Here is a 15,049-nt window from a genome sequence, read left to right as displayed (position 1 = left end):
CTGTGTCTGCCGAGAGTCTCTGGACCCACTCAATGGCTACCTAAGCAGACACTGTCTCCACAGAATCAACAAGAGGGCTCTCACTACATTACATGGCATTTCTAAAGAAAGACCACATTTTATCTAACAGCCCATTTCCCTTGACTGGCACTTTTAGATTGAAGTCTCCCACATACCCCTGGGAAACATTGCATAACTCCCGGGACCTCTCCAGATGGAAAATAAAAAACTTTCTGCTGCTTGCTTTACTATGGGTCTATCAGAAGTTATTTATTTTATATAAAAACACACACTCTTGGCTAGAATTAAGGTAGTATCATTGTAACAAATATCCTTGTGGGTAAGGCCACTGTGGAGAAAGTACTGCTCCTAAACCATTAATAATCTTAGTCATCATTCTATCCAAGACTCTTCAGAAGGTAACTACTTCTACATTACACATGGACAACAAGTTTTATTAAACCAGACTCATAAAAGTAAGGATTGTGTTCCTCCAAGCTGATAAAATATAATTCCAAGGCGCTGAGGAAAATACTCTTTATTTCAGTCCCAAGGAACTTTTCTCCCCAAGAGTTGATTGGTCACTTTCTGTGGAAGAAAAGAAAGGGAGGAAAGAAGTTAGATATTCTTGCCATCAGAGGCAGGCAGCCACTCCTCACCCTAGACGTGCTGCTGAAGAGACCAGTGTGGTTCTCCCAAACCTTGTCTTTCCCAGCTTCAGAAAATATGGTAATTATACTAAAAAAAATACTTCCTCCAGTGTTTAGGAAAGATGATCTACAGTCTGTTATAGTCTACCCAGAAACACTGTATTAATATAATCCTAACAGACTAATCCGTCCGTCAGTTCACAAACACACAAGCACAGTGTGAAGCCTGGCCTTGCGACGCTGACACAGCACACAGCGGCGTAGTGGCGCCTGAGCCTCCCCACTTGAGGGAGCCCAGCCGGAGCCACGGTGCACACTCCAGGAGCAATTCTCCAATACTATATGGGTCTTGTATGAACGCGTCTCTTGGTTCCTGACTTTCAGAGTCCTCTGAGGGTGAAACAAGGGGGTTGGGAAAGAAATGAGAACAGTTGAAGGACCCAGACCTTCTGGACCATCTGCTTTCTCAAAGAATTAAATGGCAGCAAATCCCCTGGCCTGTGAGGTTCTGGGACTTGCAGCACCATTGATTCTACTGGGGCTCTGGGTAGGAAATGGTGGTGGCTTCAAGGCCCCAAGTCCCCAAACTACCAACTTGTATGCTACACTTGGACATTTTCCAATTTATCTGCAGAGTTCTAATGGTATATGATCTACCTATAAGGGACATAAAACTACCATTTGGGACTCAAATGAAAGCCCAACAATTCTGAAGGATGTGGGGTTTCCAGCCTGGCGTCTAAACTGACACCTAAGTATGAAATTTGGTTTCACTCCCAATGTGTCTGGAAGGTGACTTATTTATCTATTGAATAATCTTAAAAAGTTAAAAAAAAATTTTTTTTTTGGCCACACCATGCAGCATGTGTGATCTTAGTTCCCAACCAAGGATTGAATCTGTGCCCCTACAGTGGGAGCACAATCTCAAATACACTGGACCTCCAGTGAAGCCTCTGAAAGGAGCCGTTTTTAGATTTGCCTTTTTAGATTTTCAGATTTGAAATCGAGTTACAGGTGCTTTTGTCTTCTAAATTTCAGCGGTGGTACAATGTATTTATTAGCTTAAGTTTACTCTCCAAATACAATTAATTCAAACAGGTCTCGGTTTCTCTTTCCCCTGGTAAACCTCATCAATCCTGCTCTAGGACCGACCGACCTTTTTATACAGCTGGGCTCGCAGCCGGTATGACTTGTATTCTGACCTCCTCTTTTCTTCTTCTCTCTTTTTCTGTACTTCGGGAAGCTGTTCATAAATCCTTAGAAATGGTACCGGTGGGAAGAAAGAAAGCAGTGAGGTTACCGACCACAGAGGCACACAATCACTTCCCCCACATCTCCTCAGCTCTCCAGGCACTCAGTCCCTCAGACAGGCTGTGGGCCTGCTGTGGGCCCAGCTTCCTTTGAAGACACTTGGACATAAAGAACCCTGACCTAGAGTGTTCAAGATATGGAAAGAGATACAGATAAACAAAAACATAATAAAATCTGCTGATAGTGATCACTTCTGGGAAAGGTGTGGAATAAAGCGTGCGGATGAACTTCTTGGCACTCTATATGCAAAAATGCATGGTTTCAATGTAAGATAATGACTACGTATTACTTCCATACTTCTAAAGATGAAAAATAATGCAAAAAAAGTACAATGGTTCATATCTACAAAATGCTACAAAGAGTTATAGGAAATGAAAAAACTTATTCTGATGGAAGAAGGTCAACAAAGACCAAAAAGATTGACTTTGAGGTGGGTCTTGAAGAAGTTAGGAGTAGAAAGGAGACGGGAGGAGAAGGAAGCGTCGGTAAGAATGGAGTCAAGGTTTCATGGAGAGAGTGCAGGGGAAACAGATGGGGTGAAGGTCTCATAGTCATGTGAAAATCTTGGGCTCTGTCCATCACAGATTGGATGCCACTAATTTTAAAGAACCATGTTTTGAGGAACAGGAGCAAAGATGCATTTGATATATACACTTTAATTGGAAATAATCTAAATTTCCAACAAGAAAACAAATTATGGACGATAATAAAATTATTACAAAGCACAAAATGTTTCAAAAAGCTTTCATGATATGGAAAAACATTCAAATACTCACAATACAGTGTTAAGCAAAATAAAACAGGCTCCAGACTTCTATATATAGTATGATCAACCATTTGGGGAAAAAGAAGTATTACATTGGCCAAAAAGTTCCTTCAGTTTTAAAGGGAAAATAAAAGACATGCTTTTCATTTTCACTAAGAACTTCATTGAACAGTGTAGTCACTATTTTGTTCCACTACTTTCTGCCATTTTCCAGGCAACTTCATAATTCCATTCTCCCAAAACTTTTTATCTTTTTGAGCAAAAAACTGTTTTAGGTGCCTTTCACAGTCTTCCAGGGAATTGAAAATTTTTCCATTAATTTTATAAAGACCAGAATAAATGTAAATCTGAAGGTGCAATGTCTGGTGAATATGGCAGATGAATCAAAACTTCCCAGCCAAACTGTAACAGTTTTTTCTTGGTCAACAAAGAAACATGCGGTCTTGTGTTATCCTGATGAAAGATTATGTGTTTTGTGTTGACTGATTCAACAGAATTAGTCTGACTCACTTTTCTGAGAGTGTTGCTTTCAGTTGGTCTAATCGGGAGCAGCACTTGTTGGAATTAATTGTTTGGTTTTCCAGAAGCAGCTCACAATAAAGGGCTCCCTTCCAATCCCACCATATACACAACATCACCTTCTCTGGATGAAGATCGGACTTTGGTGTGGTTGGTGGTTCATTTTGCTTGCCCCACGATCACTTCCTTTCCATATTATTGTACAGTATCCATTTTTGATCACCCGTCACAATTTGTTTTAAAAAACAGAATGTTTTTGTTATGTTTAATAGAGAATCACATGCAGAAATATGGTCAAGGAGGGTTTTTTTGCTTATGTGGAACCTAAACATCAAAGTGATTAACATAACCAAGTTGGTGCAAATGGTTTTTAAAGACTCAACATTTGATTTGGATATACCGAATACACTGGCTGTCTCTGGCGAGGTATAATGTTGATTGTTCTCAATGTCTCAACTTGATCGCTATCAATTTCAACTGATCAACCCCATCACCTGTGAAACTTCCAAACAAGAAATCTCCAGTACAAAATGAAACTTTGTAAACCACTTTTGATACATTCGATAAGTCACAGCACCTTCTCCATATATGGAAAAATCTTTTTTTGCACTTCAGCTGTGTTTTTATCGCTACTGCTCTTGAAATAATAAAGTATAATATTCTGAAAATTTGCTTTTTCTTCCATCTTCAATATTAAAATGAATACACAAAAATTCACCACTTTTGAAAAGTTTTAAAATGCATTCTGATATGACAGACAGTTGTCACAATACAAACTAACAAAATTGTATTGAAAGAAGTGAAAGACAAGTTACGTGTTGCTAGAGCCATCTTCTGGAAAATACTGAATTTTTGCCAACCCACTACATGTGTCTATGTAAAAGACTACAAACGGTGGCAGTGTACACATGATTCTGAAACTTTATTTCAAGTTTCAAACTTTATTTAGAAACAAGCCTGTGTTGTTATCTCTGAGATTATCTCCTTATCTCTTATTATATTGGATACAATTCCTAGAAAAAGGATTGCCTAGAAATAGAGCCCCAAAGAAGTATTTATTTTTACTTCAAAATATTTTTATTTATATTTAAGTTTCTAACAAAAACAAGCCTGACTAAAGCATAAAAATTCAAAGCAATTCTTTGTATTTTTATATATGAGGCATCCATCCATACCATGATCTGCTAAATTTCATCTCCGTTTTAGAACCATAAGTGAGAAACTATTTTTATAGTTAATTTTCTCATAATGTTTTAACTAGAGCATAATGCCTTTATTCTGGGCCAAGCTATAGCTCCTGACCATTTGGTGGCCTGATTTATACTTCTATAGTTACTTATTCTTTTGGCCTTACCGTTTAGACCTCTGAATCATTTCCTTCTTTCCAATAGGCCTTTTCTTTTGGGCTGACAGGAAGCCTAAGCAAGAGAAGAGATTTTTTTAGTGGATTGTGCCATTTTTCCTTTGAAGTAAAGTACAGGTGATTTACAATATTATGTAAGTTTAAGGTGTCAACATAGTTATTCACAATTTTTAAAAGCTATACCCCACTTATAGTTGTAAAATGTTGGCTCCATGCTCTGTGCTATTCAATGCGTTCTTGTAGCTTACTTACGTCCAAATCCCCAGTCCCTATCTTGGCCCTCTCCTCTTCCCTTTCCCCACTAATAGAACCACTAGTTTGTTCTCAATATCTGTGAGTCTGTTCCTTTTTTCTTATATTCTTTAGTTTGTTGTATTTTTTAGGTTCCACACATAAGTGATATAATACAGTATTTGTCTTTGTCTGACTTACTTCACTAAGCATAAAAACCTCCAGATTACTCCATGCTGTTCCAAGTTGCAAAATTTGATTCTTTTTTATGGTTGAGTATCAAGTGGTGTCACCATACCAGATTCTAAAAACTGTGGACCTGTGACTTATGTTTCCATACCAGACCCCGAGAGCTGGACATTTGCCCTGATTTATCTCTGTGTTCATTTCAAAAGTACCTGACATTTGGCAGAGATGTTTTGCCTCTGGACTTTGAGAGATATATAGTGGTCAACTGCCCCAAACCAGTTCTGACTTGACAACAAGAACGAGCCTGCGTGGATGCAACCTGGAAGTGTCCAAAAGTGACTTTTGCTTCATTAACATGCTAAGGTTTCTGTCCAAAGGGGGCATTTGTACTCTGCTAGACACAAAGTTCCAAAGAATAGCATGGAGAGATAAGAAAGCATTCCTCAGTGATCAGTGCAAAGAGATAGAGGAAAACAACAGAATGGGAAAGACTACATATCTCTTCAAGAAAAGTAGAGATACTCAGGGAACATTTCATGCAAAGATGGGCTCAATAAAGGACAGAAATGGTATGGAACTGACAGAAGCAGAAGGTATTAAGAAGAGGTGGTAAGAATACACAGAAGAACTTTATAAAAAAGACCTTCGTGACCCAGTTAATCACTCACCTAGAGCCAGACATCCTGGAAGGTGACGTCAAGTGGACCTTAGGAAGCATCACTACAAACAAAGCTAGTGGAGGTGATGGAATTACAGTTGAGCTATTTCAAATCCTAAAAGATGATGCTGTGAAAGTGCTGCACTCAATATGTCAAGAAATTTGGAAAACTCAGCAATGGCTACAGGACTGGAAAAGGTCAGTTTTCATTCCAATCCCAAAGAAAGGAAATGCCAAAGAATGCTCAAACTACTGCACAATTGCACTCATCTCACACGCTAGCAGTCATGCTCAAAATTCTTCAAGCCAGGCTTCAGCAATACGTGAACTGTGAACTTCCAGATGTTCAAGCTGGTTTTAGAAAAGGCAGAAGAACCAGAGATCAAATTGCCAACATCCACTGGATCATTGAAAAAGAGAGTTCCAGAAAAACATCTGCTTTATTGACTACGCCAAAGCCTTTGACTGTGTGGATCACAATGAACTGGAAAATTCTGAAAGAGGTGGGAACACCAGACCACCTGACCTGCCTCCTGAGAAATCTGTATGCAGGTCAGGAGGCAACAGTTAGAACTGGACATGGAACAACGGACTGGTTCCAAATAGGAAAAGGAATACGTCAAGGATGTATATTGTCAACCTGCTTATTTAACTTATATGCAGAGTACATCATGAGGATTGCTGGGCTGGAAGAAGCACAAGCTAGAAACAAGATAGCCGGAAGAAATATCAATAACCTCAGATATGCAGATAACACCACCCTTATGGCAGAAAGTGAAGAACTAAAGAGCCTCTGATGAAAGTGAAAGAGGAGAGTGAAAGCGTTGGCTAAAAGCTCAACATTCAGAAAACGAAGATCATGGCATCTGGTCCCATCACTTCATGGCAGATAGATGGGGCAACAGTGGAAACAGTAGCTGACTTTATTTTTTTGGGCTCCAAAATCACTGCAGGCAGTAATTGCAGCCATGAAATTAAAAGAAACTTACTGCTTGGAAGGAAAGTTATGACCAACCTAGATAGCATATTAAAAAGCAGAGACATTATTTTGCCAACAGAGGTCCGTCTAGTCAAGGCTATGGTTTTTCCAGTGGTCATGTATGGATGCGAGAGTTGGACTATAAAGAAAGCTGAGTGCTGAAGAATCGATGCTTTTGAACTGTGGTGTTGGAGAAGACTCTTGAGAGTCCCTTGTACTGCAAGGAGATCCAACCAGTCCATCCTAAAGGAGATCAGTCCTGGCTGTTCACTGGAAGGAGTGATGTTGAACCTGAAACTCCAATACTTTGGCTACCTGATGCAAAGAGCTGACTCATTGGAAAAGGCCCTGATGTTGGGAAAGACTGAGGGCAGGAGGAGAAGGGGACGACAGAGGATGAGATGGTTGGATGGCATCACCGACTCAATGGACATGAGTTTAGGAAGGCTCTGGGAGCTGATGATGGACAGGGAGGTTGGCATGCTGCGGTTCATGGGTTTGCAATGAGTTGGACACGACGGAGTGACTGAACTGAATCGAGGCACAATCTTTACCATGTGCAAAGGACCATGGAGGATTGTGCATGCCCTGGCTGCCCCTTCAATTCCCTTACTCCGTTCCTCTTTAGAACATGAGCTCTACTGGGACTTCCCTGGCAGCCCAGTGGTTAAGACTTCACCTTCCAGTGCAGGGGGTGATGGTTCAATCTCCGGTCAGGGAGCTAAGATCCCACATGCCTCTTGGCCAAAAAACCAAAACATAAAACAGAAGCCATATTGTAATAAATTCAATAAAGATTTTAAAAATGGTTCACATCAAAAAAATCTTTAAAGGAAAAACAAAAACATGAGCTCTCCTTTCTCCATTCCGTGATCAGCGTATAAAGCTAATGTTCTCCTATGCTGAACCTGGTCTCATTCAATTGACAGCTGTGACTCTGGGCAAAGGATCCATTGAGGGGATCCTGACCCTTAGGGGATTGGTAACAGAGGATTGTGTCTTAAGAAGGAAGAGTGTGCTGCTCAGGAACTGTGAGAGGGAGCAGCTGGGGCTTTGTGCCCCTACCCTGAGCAGCAGTGCAGGCTGGTAAGCAACGGCCAAAGCCAGGGTTAGACAATGATGAGTATGACAGCAGCCTAAGGCTCCTGCAGACACAATACTGCGGCACAGACTAAACAGTGTGAACTGAAACACTGACCTGTTTACAGGTAAGGCAGCGATTAAAGCATTAGGGAGTACTTAATAGTTTTCACAGCTGTCACGTATTATTTTATTGAGATATTACATCTAGCATAATTGTTACGAGCACAGAGTCTAGCACCAGCCCACTGGGGTTCAAACCCGTTTGGGCAAGGTACTTAATCTCTCTTTGCCTCAGTTTTCTCATTTGTGAAACAGGGATATTAATAGTATCCACCCCAGAGAATTGTTATAAGCATTAAATAAGAATAATGTCTGAGCAAAACACAACAGCTATGTAAGTATTTACTATTACTATTACCCTTTGAGAGAAGCAAGCCCCATCAAAACATTATACTTTTGGAACTAACTTGTTCGTGGTGACAGAGCTGGTTTTTAAAAATACCATTCTCAGGAATTCCCTGGTGGTACAGTAGTTAGGACTCCACATTTTCCCTGCCGAGGACCTGGGTTCAATCCGTGGTCAGGGAACTAAGACTCTGCAAGCCAAGTGCGCATTCCACTGCACACTCTCATTTTTAAGATGTAGGGACAGGGCAAGATTAACTGTACTTTTCTGGATCATGGAAGTGCTGAGAGCTTAATTAGGCAGTTCTGCTGTCTAAGATTTGAGTCTCAACAAGCAAAAAGTCACTTTCTGAACTGTAACTGGCCTGGCATTGAGCAGTGCTGCCTTGCATGAAGCAGACCGTGCCCCCTCCTCCCAGCAACAGGAGAGTGAACAGGCAGAGTGGACCTCTCTTACGCAGCAGGTGCATGGGGTCCCGGCAGCCCCGCCATTCCTGCACAGTGTTGAAGAGTGCCTCCCGCTCACTCTGTAACATATTCTGCAGTTTCCTCTCCCGGACTATTAACTTCAGGCGCTTTATCCGTTCCCCAGAGCGGGAGATGAAGTCCGGTCTGTGAAGCTGAAGTGATTCCTGAGAAGAAAAAGCCCCCCAACCTCATATTAATGATGCAGTCTTTTCTCCAAGGGCCTAGAAAAACAGTACCTGCCCAGCAGGTTTGGAAAGCCTGTCTGTAACTTACAGAAAATACTCAGAGCTGAAGGATGATCTAACAACTCCCTGAGTAGGAGAGTTCCAGTAGGAAAATCAGAGGGATCAAAGAAATGCCTTCGGAATAAGTCAAGAACTAAGATTATGGCAATTACAACTCTCCCCAATGTGGATGGGATAAAGTTTGGCTCACTGTGCGATTTTAAATTTCCCTTCAAAGAAATACATCACTAAATAACATTTTCTTTGGCTCCCAAGTACTTATAAAAATGAGACTCGGTGCCTTTTAAACCCTGTGCTAAGTAGAAATAGGAGTTATATATATGGAGGGACAAATATAAGACTGATGCAAACATCAGGCCTCTACTACACTCCACGTGCAGGTATCTATCTGCAAACCCAATGAGCAGCTACACAACATCTGCCTTTCTATTGCCTTGCCTCTCTCAGATACTGAAGGTGATACGTGATTTATAATTCCAACAGTAAGGCAGCCTTTGATTAATGAGTGTGAGAACAGATGAACTGTGGAGGTGCCAGAAACAAGGGTCACATGACTATACTTCAGCATGCCAAGTCACAGGTACACCCTTTCTTCCTCCTTAAACATGCAGCTAAAATTAATTCAATCTCACTGTACCTGGAGGGTTGCTCTCACAAATGGCTTCAGTGGATCTTTGCCTGGGCCGGCTAGTGAACTGGGACTGTCCATGTGCTGTCCCTGCCAGTTCTGTTCCCGCAGTGGCTCCCTCCAAGGTTTGGTGTTGGTTATTGGTGCAAACCAGGAGATACCAGGGCCATGAAGCTTGGGCATGTTTTCCTTCTTAGGACCAGACTTCATATTTTCCACAGGAACAAACCATGAAACTCCTATAGGAAATATTTTTAAGAAAGAAAAAAGATTTTTCATTTTTCTCAACAGAAACATGTGCATAACATAGGCTCTCAGGGAATCAGCTGTCAGGGGCCAGCAAAATGCCCTAGAGTCTGCTTACTGCAGGTATACAGACTCTAACTGTAGCGTTAAATACAGTCAGTCCTCTGTATACAGGCATGCAGAATCCTTGCATTTGGGGGACAGTGCTAGGTCACTCTATATAAAAGACTTGAGCATCCACAGCCTTTGGTATTCAGGAGGGGTTCTCAATCCAAGCCACTCCAGATATAGAGAGACGACTGTACTTTGAAAATGTGCCAAGGTGGTGCTGGGGAAAGACAGGGTCAACGATAAGTTGTTTAGAAATGAAGAATCCTAGCATTGCAAGAGAACAGAAATTCATAAGTTTTTCTACTAAGAAATCAGGACTTAGAAACTGACCTTCACAGCAGCTCTTCTTGTTCTTCTTTAACTTTTTGCCCCCAAGATAACTGGTAAGGAGCTTCTTCTCTTCTATTTTTTCTTCTGACCAAGAAGTCACATCACTGTCCTCTTCGACTCTAGCCTCACTAGAACTTGGAGTTGGGAAAGTCATTCCAACATCTCGAGTGTTTTTTCTGACACCACTCACAATCTCTAAGTTACCTGAGGGTAAAGATCACAGACCTCTCTGAGAAAAACCTTGAGATTTAGTTGGCAGGTGCATTTAACTCAGTAAATGAAAACTTAAAAAAAATTAATCATTTATTTTCTATTCTGCAAAGAAAAAGAATTGAGATCTATACTCTTCATAACTACATCTGGTAAAATAGGGAATTCCCGAGTTGGACAGTGGTTAGGGTTCAATGCTTCCACTACAGTGGGCACGGGTTTGATTCCTGGTCAAGGAACTAAGATCCCACATGCTGTGCAGCATGGCCAAAAGAAAAAGCAGATAAATAAATCTGGTAAAATATTCAAAACAATCATTGAGACACATTTTTAACAAGTATCATCATGTAAAAATATTTGTTGAAGACAGTGCTCTGAATGAATATAAACAGAAAGACAATGTAAGCAGAGCTGAAAGGTGATATAAACCGTTTTGGAATCACACTATTTGATTAACTACATCAAGCGTCTTCAAAGTTTTATTGTAATTTCAAACACATGAGATATCTCATTTTTAAGAACAAATTTGAGTTTTATTTTCTCTTATTGCCATCAGAAAGAATCCTAAACTATGATAAGTGATATACATCTTTTTCTTATTATGATATCTGCATAAAGAATTGTAGTTTCACTGCTGCCTACACTATTACCACTAGAGTTAGTTTTTTTTAATTCCACTCCAGTAAATTAAAAAAATTTTAAGGTTTCAGAACTGCAGGCTACTGCCTCCTCTTGGGTGGGGTAAAGGACTTTGAGAGAGAGAAGAAGTGAAGGAAGATGAGGGTAGAGAGATGGAGATGTGTGTGTCTGTGGAGGAGTTCATTTCTGTCAGTTTAGATATTAGAGGGAAAGAACTACTAATAAGGATTCACTGGGAAAAAGATTTCAGTTCTGATCCCAAGTAAGAAGGACAGTAAACGCAGTCACCAAGGTAAGGAAAAGGTTACCAGATGTAAAGACATGACTTGAAGGGAAAAATAATCAAGGGGCAGGTTTACTTCTGTTTTATAAAATCAAAAGATATAGGAAGTCATAAAGTGAAAAACCTCCTTCCCATTCCTGTTCTCCATTAAGGTTATAACCCTGTGATTCCAGAGAATTTTTGCACAGTTCTCTTCACTCTTCAAATACATGTAGTAGCATGCTACATACTATTCTGTACTTTGCTTTCTCTTTTTAATTATATATCTTGGGGATCTTGACACATTAGTAGCAAAAGCGTCTTCATACTGTGTCAGTTCAGTTCAGTCGCTCAGTCGTGTCCGACTCTCCGCGACCCCATTAATCACAGCACGCCAGGCCTCCCTGTCCATCACCAACTCCCGGAGTTCACTCAAACTCATGTCCACAGAGTCGGTGATGCCATCCAGCCATCTCATTCTCCGTCGTCCCCTTCTCCTCCCGCCCCCAACCTTTCCCAGCATCAGAGGCTTTTTCAGTGAGTCAACTTGTCGCATGAGGTGGCCAAAGTATTGCAGTTTCAGCTTTAACATCAGTCCCTCCAAAGAACATCCAGGATTGATCTTCTTTAGAATGGACTGGTTGGATCTCCTTGCAGTATAAGGGACTCTCAAGAGTCTTCTCCAACACCACAGTTCAAAAGCATCGATTCTTCGGTGATCAGCCTTCTTCACAGTCCAACTCTCACATCCATACATGACCACGGGAAAAACCATTGCTTTGACTAGACGGACCTTGGTTGGCAAAGGAATGTCTCTGCTTTTTAATATACTATCAAGGTTGGTCATAACTTTCCTTCCAAGGAGCAAGCGTCTTTTAATTTCCTGGCTGCAATCAGCATCTGCAGTGATTTTGGAGCCCCAAAAAATAAAGTCTGACACTGTTTCCACTGTTTTTCCATCTATTTCCCATTAAGTGATGGGACCAGATGCCATGATCTTAGTTTTCTGAATGTTGAGCTTCAAGCCAACCTTTTCACTCTCCTCTTTCACTTTCATCAAGAGGCTTTTGAGTTCCTCTTCACTTTCTGCCATAAGGGTAGTGTCATCTGCATATCTGAGGTTATTGATATTCCTCCCAGCAATCTTGATTCCAGCTTGTGCTTCTTCCAGCCCAGCGTTCCTCATGATGTACTCTGCATATAAGTTAAAGAAGCAAGGTGACAATATACAACCTTGACATACACCTTTTCCTATTTGGAACCAGTCTGTTGTTCCATGTCCAGGTCTAACTGTTGCTTCCTGACCTGCATACAGGTTTCTCAAGAGGCAGGTCAGGTGGTCTGGGATTCCCATCTCTTTCAGAATGTTCCAGTTTATTGTGATCAACACAGTCAAAGGCTTTGGCATAGTCAATGAAGCATAAATAGATGTTTTTCTGAAACTCTCTTGCTTTCTCCATAATCCAGCGGATGTTGGCAATTTGATCTCTGGTGACTCTGCCTTTTCTAAAACCTGCTTGAACATCTGGGAGTTCACGGTTTACATATTGCTGAAGCCTGGCTTGGAGAATTTTGAGCATGACTTTACTAGCGTGTGAGATGAGTGCAATTGTGCGGTAGTTTGAGCATTCTTTGGCATTGCCTTTCTTTGGGATTGGAATGAAGACTGACCTCTTCCAGTTCTGTGGCCACTGCTGAGTTTTCCAAATCTGCTGGCATATTGAGTGCAGCACTTTCACAGCATCCTCTTTCAAGGCTTGAAATAGCTCAACTGGAATTCCATCACCTCCACTAGGACTTCATTATGTGTGTTAGTCGCTCAGTTGTGTCCGACTCTTTTGCAACTCCACGGACTGTAGCCCACCAGGCTCCATGGTCCATGGGGTTCTCCAGACAAGAATCCTGGAGTGAGTTTCCATTTCCTTCTCCAAAGACTTCATTATATGGATATACAACAATTTATTTAACAATTTAGCTACTGATGGACATCTAAGTTGATTTTACTTTAATGCTTATAATAAAACAATACTTCAGAGGTTAATTCTGTCATCAACTATTTGTCAATTTACACATAAGCACCATATCTATAGGCTAAGGCCCAAAAGTAAAAGTGCTGGGTCAAAGTAATTTTGATAGAAACTGCCAAGTTGTTAGTCATAAGGGTTACACTCCCAACTTATACACCTACTAGAATGTACCTATTTCCTTACATGCTTGCCAACAAACTTGCTACCAAACTTAAATTTTTGTCTATCTGATAGGTGACAAATGGCATTTGAGTATATATTTTTTATTAATTAAAAAATTTACTTATTTCTTTTTGGCTGTGCCAGGTTTTAATTGTGGTGCGCCAGCTCAATAACTGCCCTGCAGCATGTGGGATCTCAGATCCCTGGCCAGTGATCGAACCCATGTTCCCTGCACTGCAAGGCAGATTCTTAGCCCCTGGACCACCAGAGAATATACTTGAGTGTATTTTTAATATACTTGAGTACCTTTTAAATCTTCACTTCTTTTATTGTGAGTGAGGTGAGTGTCTTATCACAGGCTTAAGAGCTACTTATATTAATATTTCAATGAAAATGTTTAATTTACCTGCTTGTACGCCCTTATTTATCATATGTGCATTTTGTTTGTTGCAAAGGGTAGAGTTCGAGCTCCAGAAACTACTGGTAGAAGATGAAACAGAGTCAGAAGAGACATGGTCTGTCACCTGGGAAAACAAGAGAGATCCTGTTATCATGACTTGTGGTCAATGGCATAGTTACCTACAGAAGAATATACAAGTCACCAAGAGCCCTTTCTAATCCAGTTCAAATGGTTGAGATGACAGTGCGAGGAAGCCTGCAGCAATGTGAACATGCTACTGCATATTTTGTGATAGAGAGGTGGGTGCTGTAGCTAGACAAGGGCTCAAGCTGTTTTAAGAAGCTAAGACAAGACTGGGTATGTTCCCAGGACTTGAAAACACTCTGAAGAGGGTGCTAGACAAAGATTAGCCTGGTGTGTCTTAAGAATGAAATTCTGAAGAAACACTACCACAAAACTGACAAGAAAGAGGGCAGAGGATAACTAAAGAGGCTGAGTGGTGAACTGCAGAGAGTGCTTTCCAATAAGATCCGACTTAGGCGTTTATTCAAGAATAAATGCCAAAAAGCTTAAAGGCCCTATGAGAAGTCCTGAATGTGAGGAATATTGCAAAAAGTACTTAAATATTTGAGCCCCAAAGGTTTTTTAGTTATATTCAGAGCAAGTAGAGCAATGAATGGTGCTGATGGTGGATTGCTTGTGAATAATCAAAAGATTACCAAAATATAGCAAAAAAAAATTGATATAAAATGGTATTTCTTAAACTGGTTCATCAGAACACTCTCCTGAGGAAGGGTCCTAACCCAGAACAATGAATTGGAGGTTGTAAGTGAGGGGTCTGGGCATCTACATTTTGAATAAATGCCAGGTGGTTGTCTGACTGGAGAAGGCAATGGCAAGCCACTCTAGTACTCTTGCCTGGAAAATCCCATGGATGGAGGAGCCTGGTGGGCTGCAGTTCATGGAGTTGCTAGGTGTCTTTTCACTTTCACACATTGGAGAAGGAAATGGCAACCCACTCCAGTGTTCTTGCCTGGAGAATCCCAGGGACAGGGGAGCCTGGTGGGCTTCCATCTATGGGGTCACACAGAGTCGGACACGACTGAAGTGACTTAGCAGCAGCAGCAGTTTGTCTGATTAAGGACATTTGGTAGAGTAAATTGAAGC

General features: G+C 40.9%; 1 protein-coding gene across 7 annotated transcripts in view; it reads right to left on the bottom strand.

The window, feature by feature from the left end:
- Positions 1-434: 434 nt before the first annotated feature.
- ALMS1 (ALMS1 centrosome and basal body associated protein) overlaps positions 435-15,049 on the bottom strand; it is a 205,182-nt gene continuing 190,567 nt past the window's right edge. For 4 of the 7 annotated variants that reach the window (XM_055400279.2, XM_055400282.2, XM_055400283.2 and 1 more), the window contains 7 exons: positions 13,889-14,006; positions 10,183-10,386; positions 9,505-9,734; positions 8,603-8,786; positions 4,601-4,664; positions 1,807-1,906; positions 435-588 (listed from right to left, as the gene is read on the bottom strand). In XM_055400279.2, the coding sequence (XP_055256254.2) occupies positions 544-588; positions 1,807-1,906; positions 4,601-4,664; positions 8,603-8,786; positions 9,505-9,734; positions 10,183-10,386; positions 13,889-14,006 (945 nt within the window). In that variant the 3' untranslated portion in view covers positions 435-543. Of the gene's footprint in view, positions 589-1,806; positions 1,907-4,600; positions 4,665-8,602; positions 8,787-9,504; positions 9,735-10,182; positions 10,387-13,888; positions 14,007-15,049 lie in introns of those variants that run through there. The other 3 variants (XR_016038620.1, XR_016038621.1, XM_055400280.2) reach the window with 2 other exon arrangements.

Source organism: Moschus berezovskii, chromosome 11 (assembly GCF_049115385.1).
Source record: "Moschus berezovskii isolate FMDL1 chromosome 11, NW_MosBer_1.0, whole genome shotgun sequence".
In the NCBI taxonomy this organism is placed as follows: Eukaryota; Metazoa; Chordata; class Mammalia; order Artiodactyla; family Moschidae; genus Moschus; species Moschus berezovskii.
Note: the sequence above shows the minus strand (reverse complement) of the source record. Positions and strands in the feature narration are given on the sequence as shown.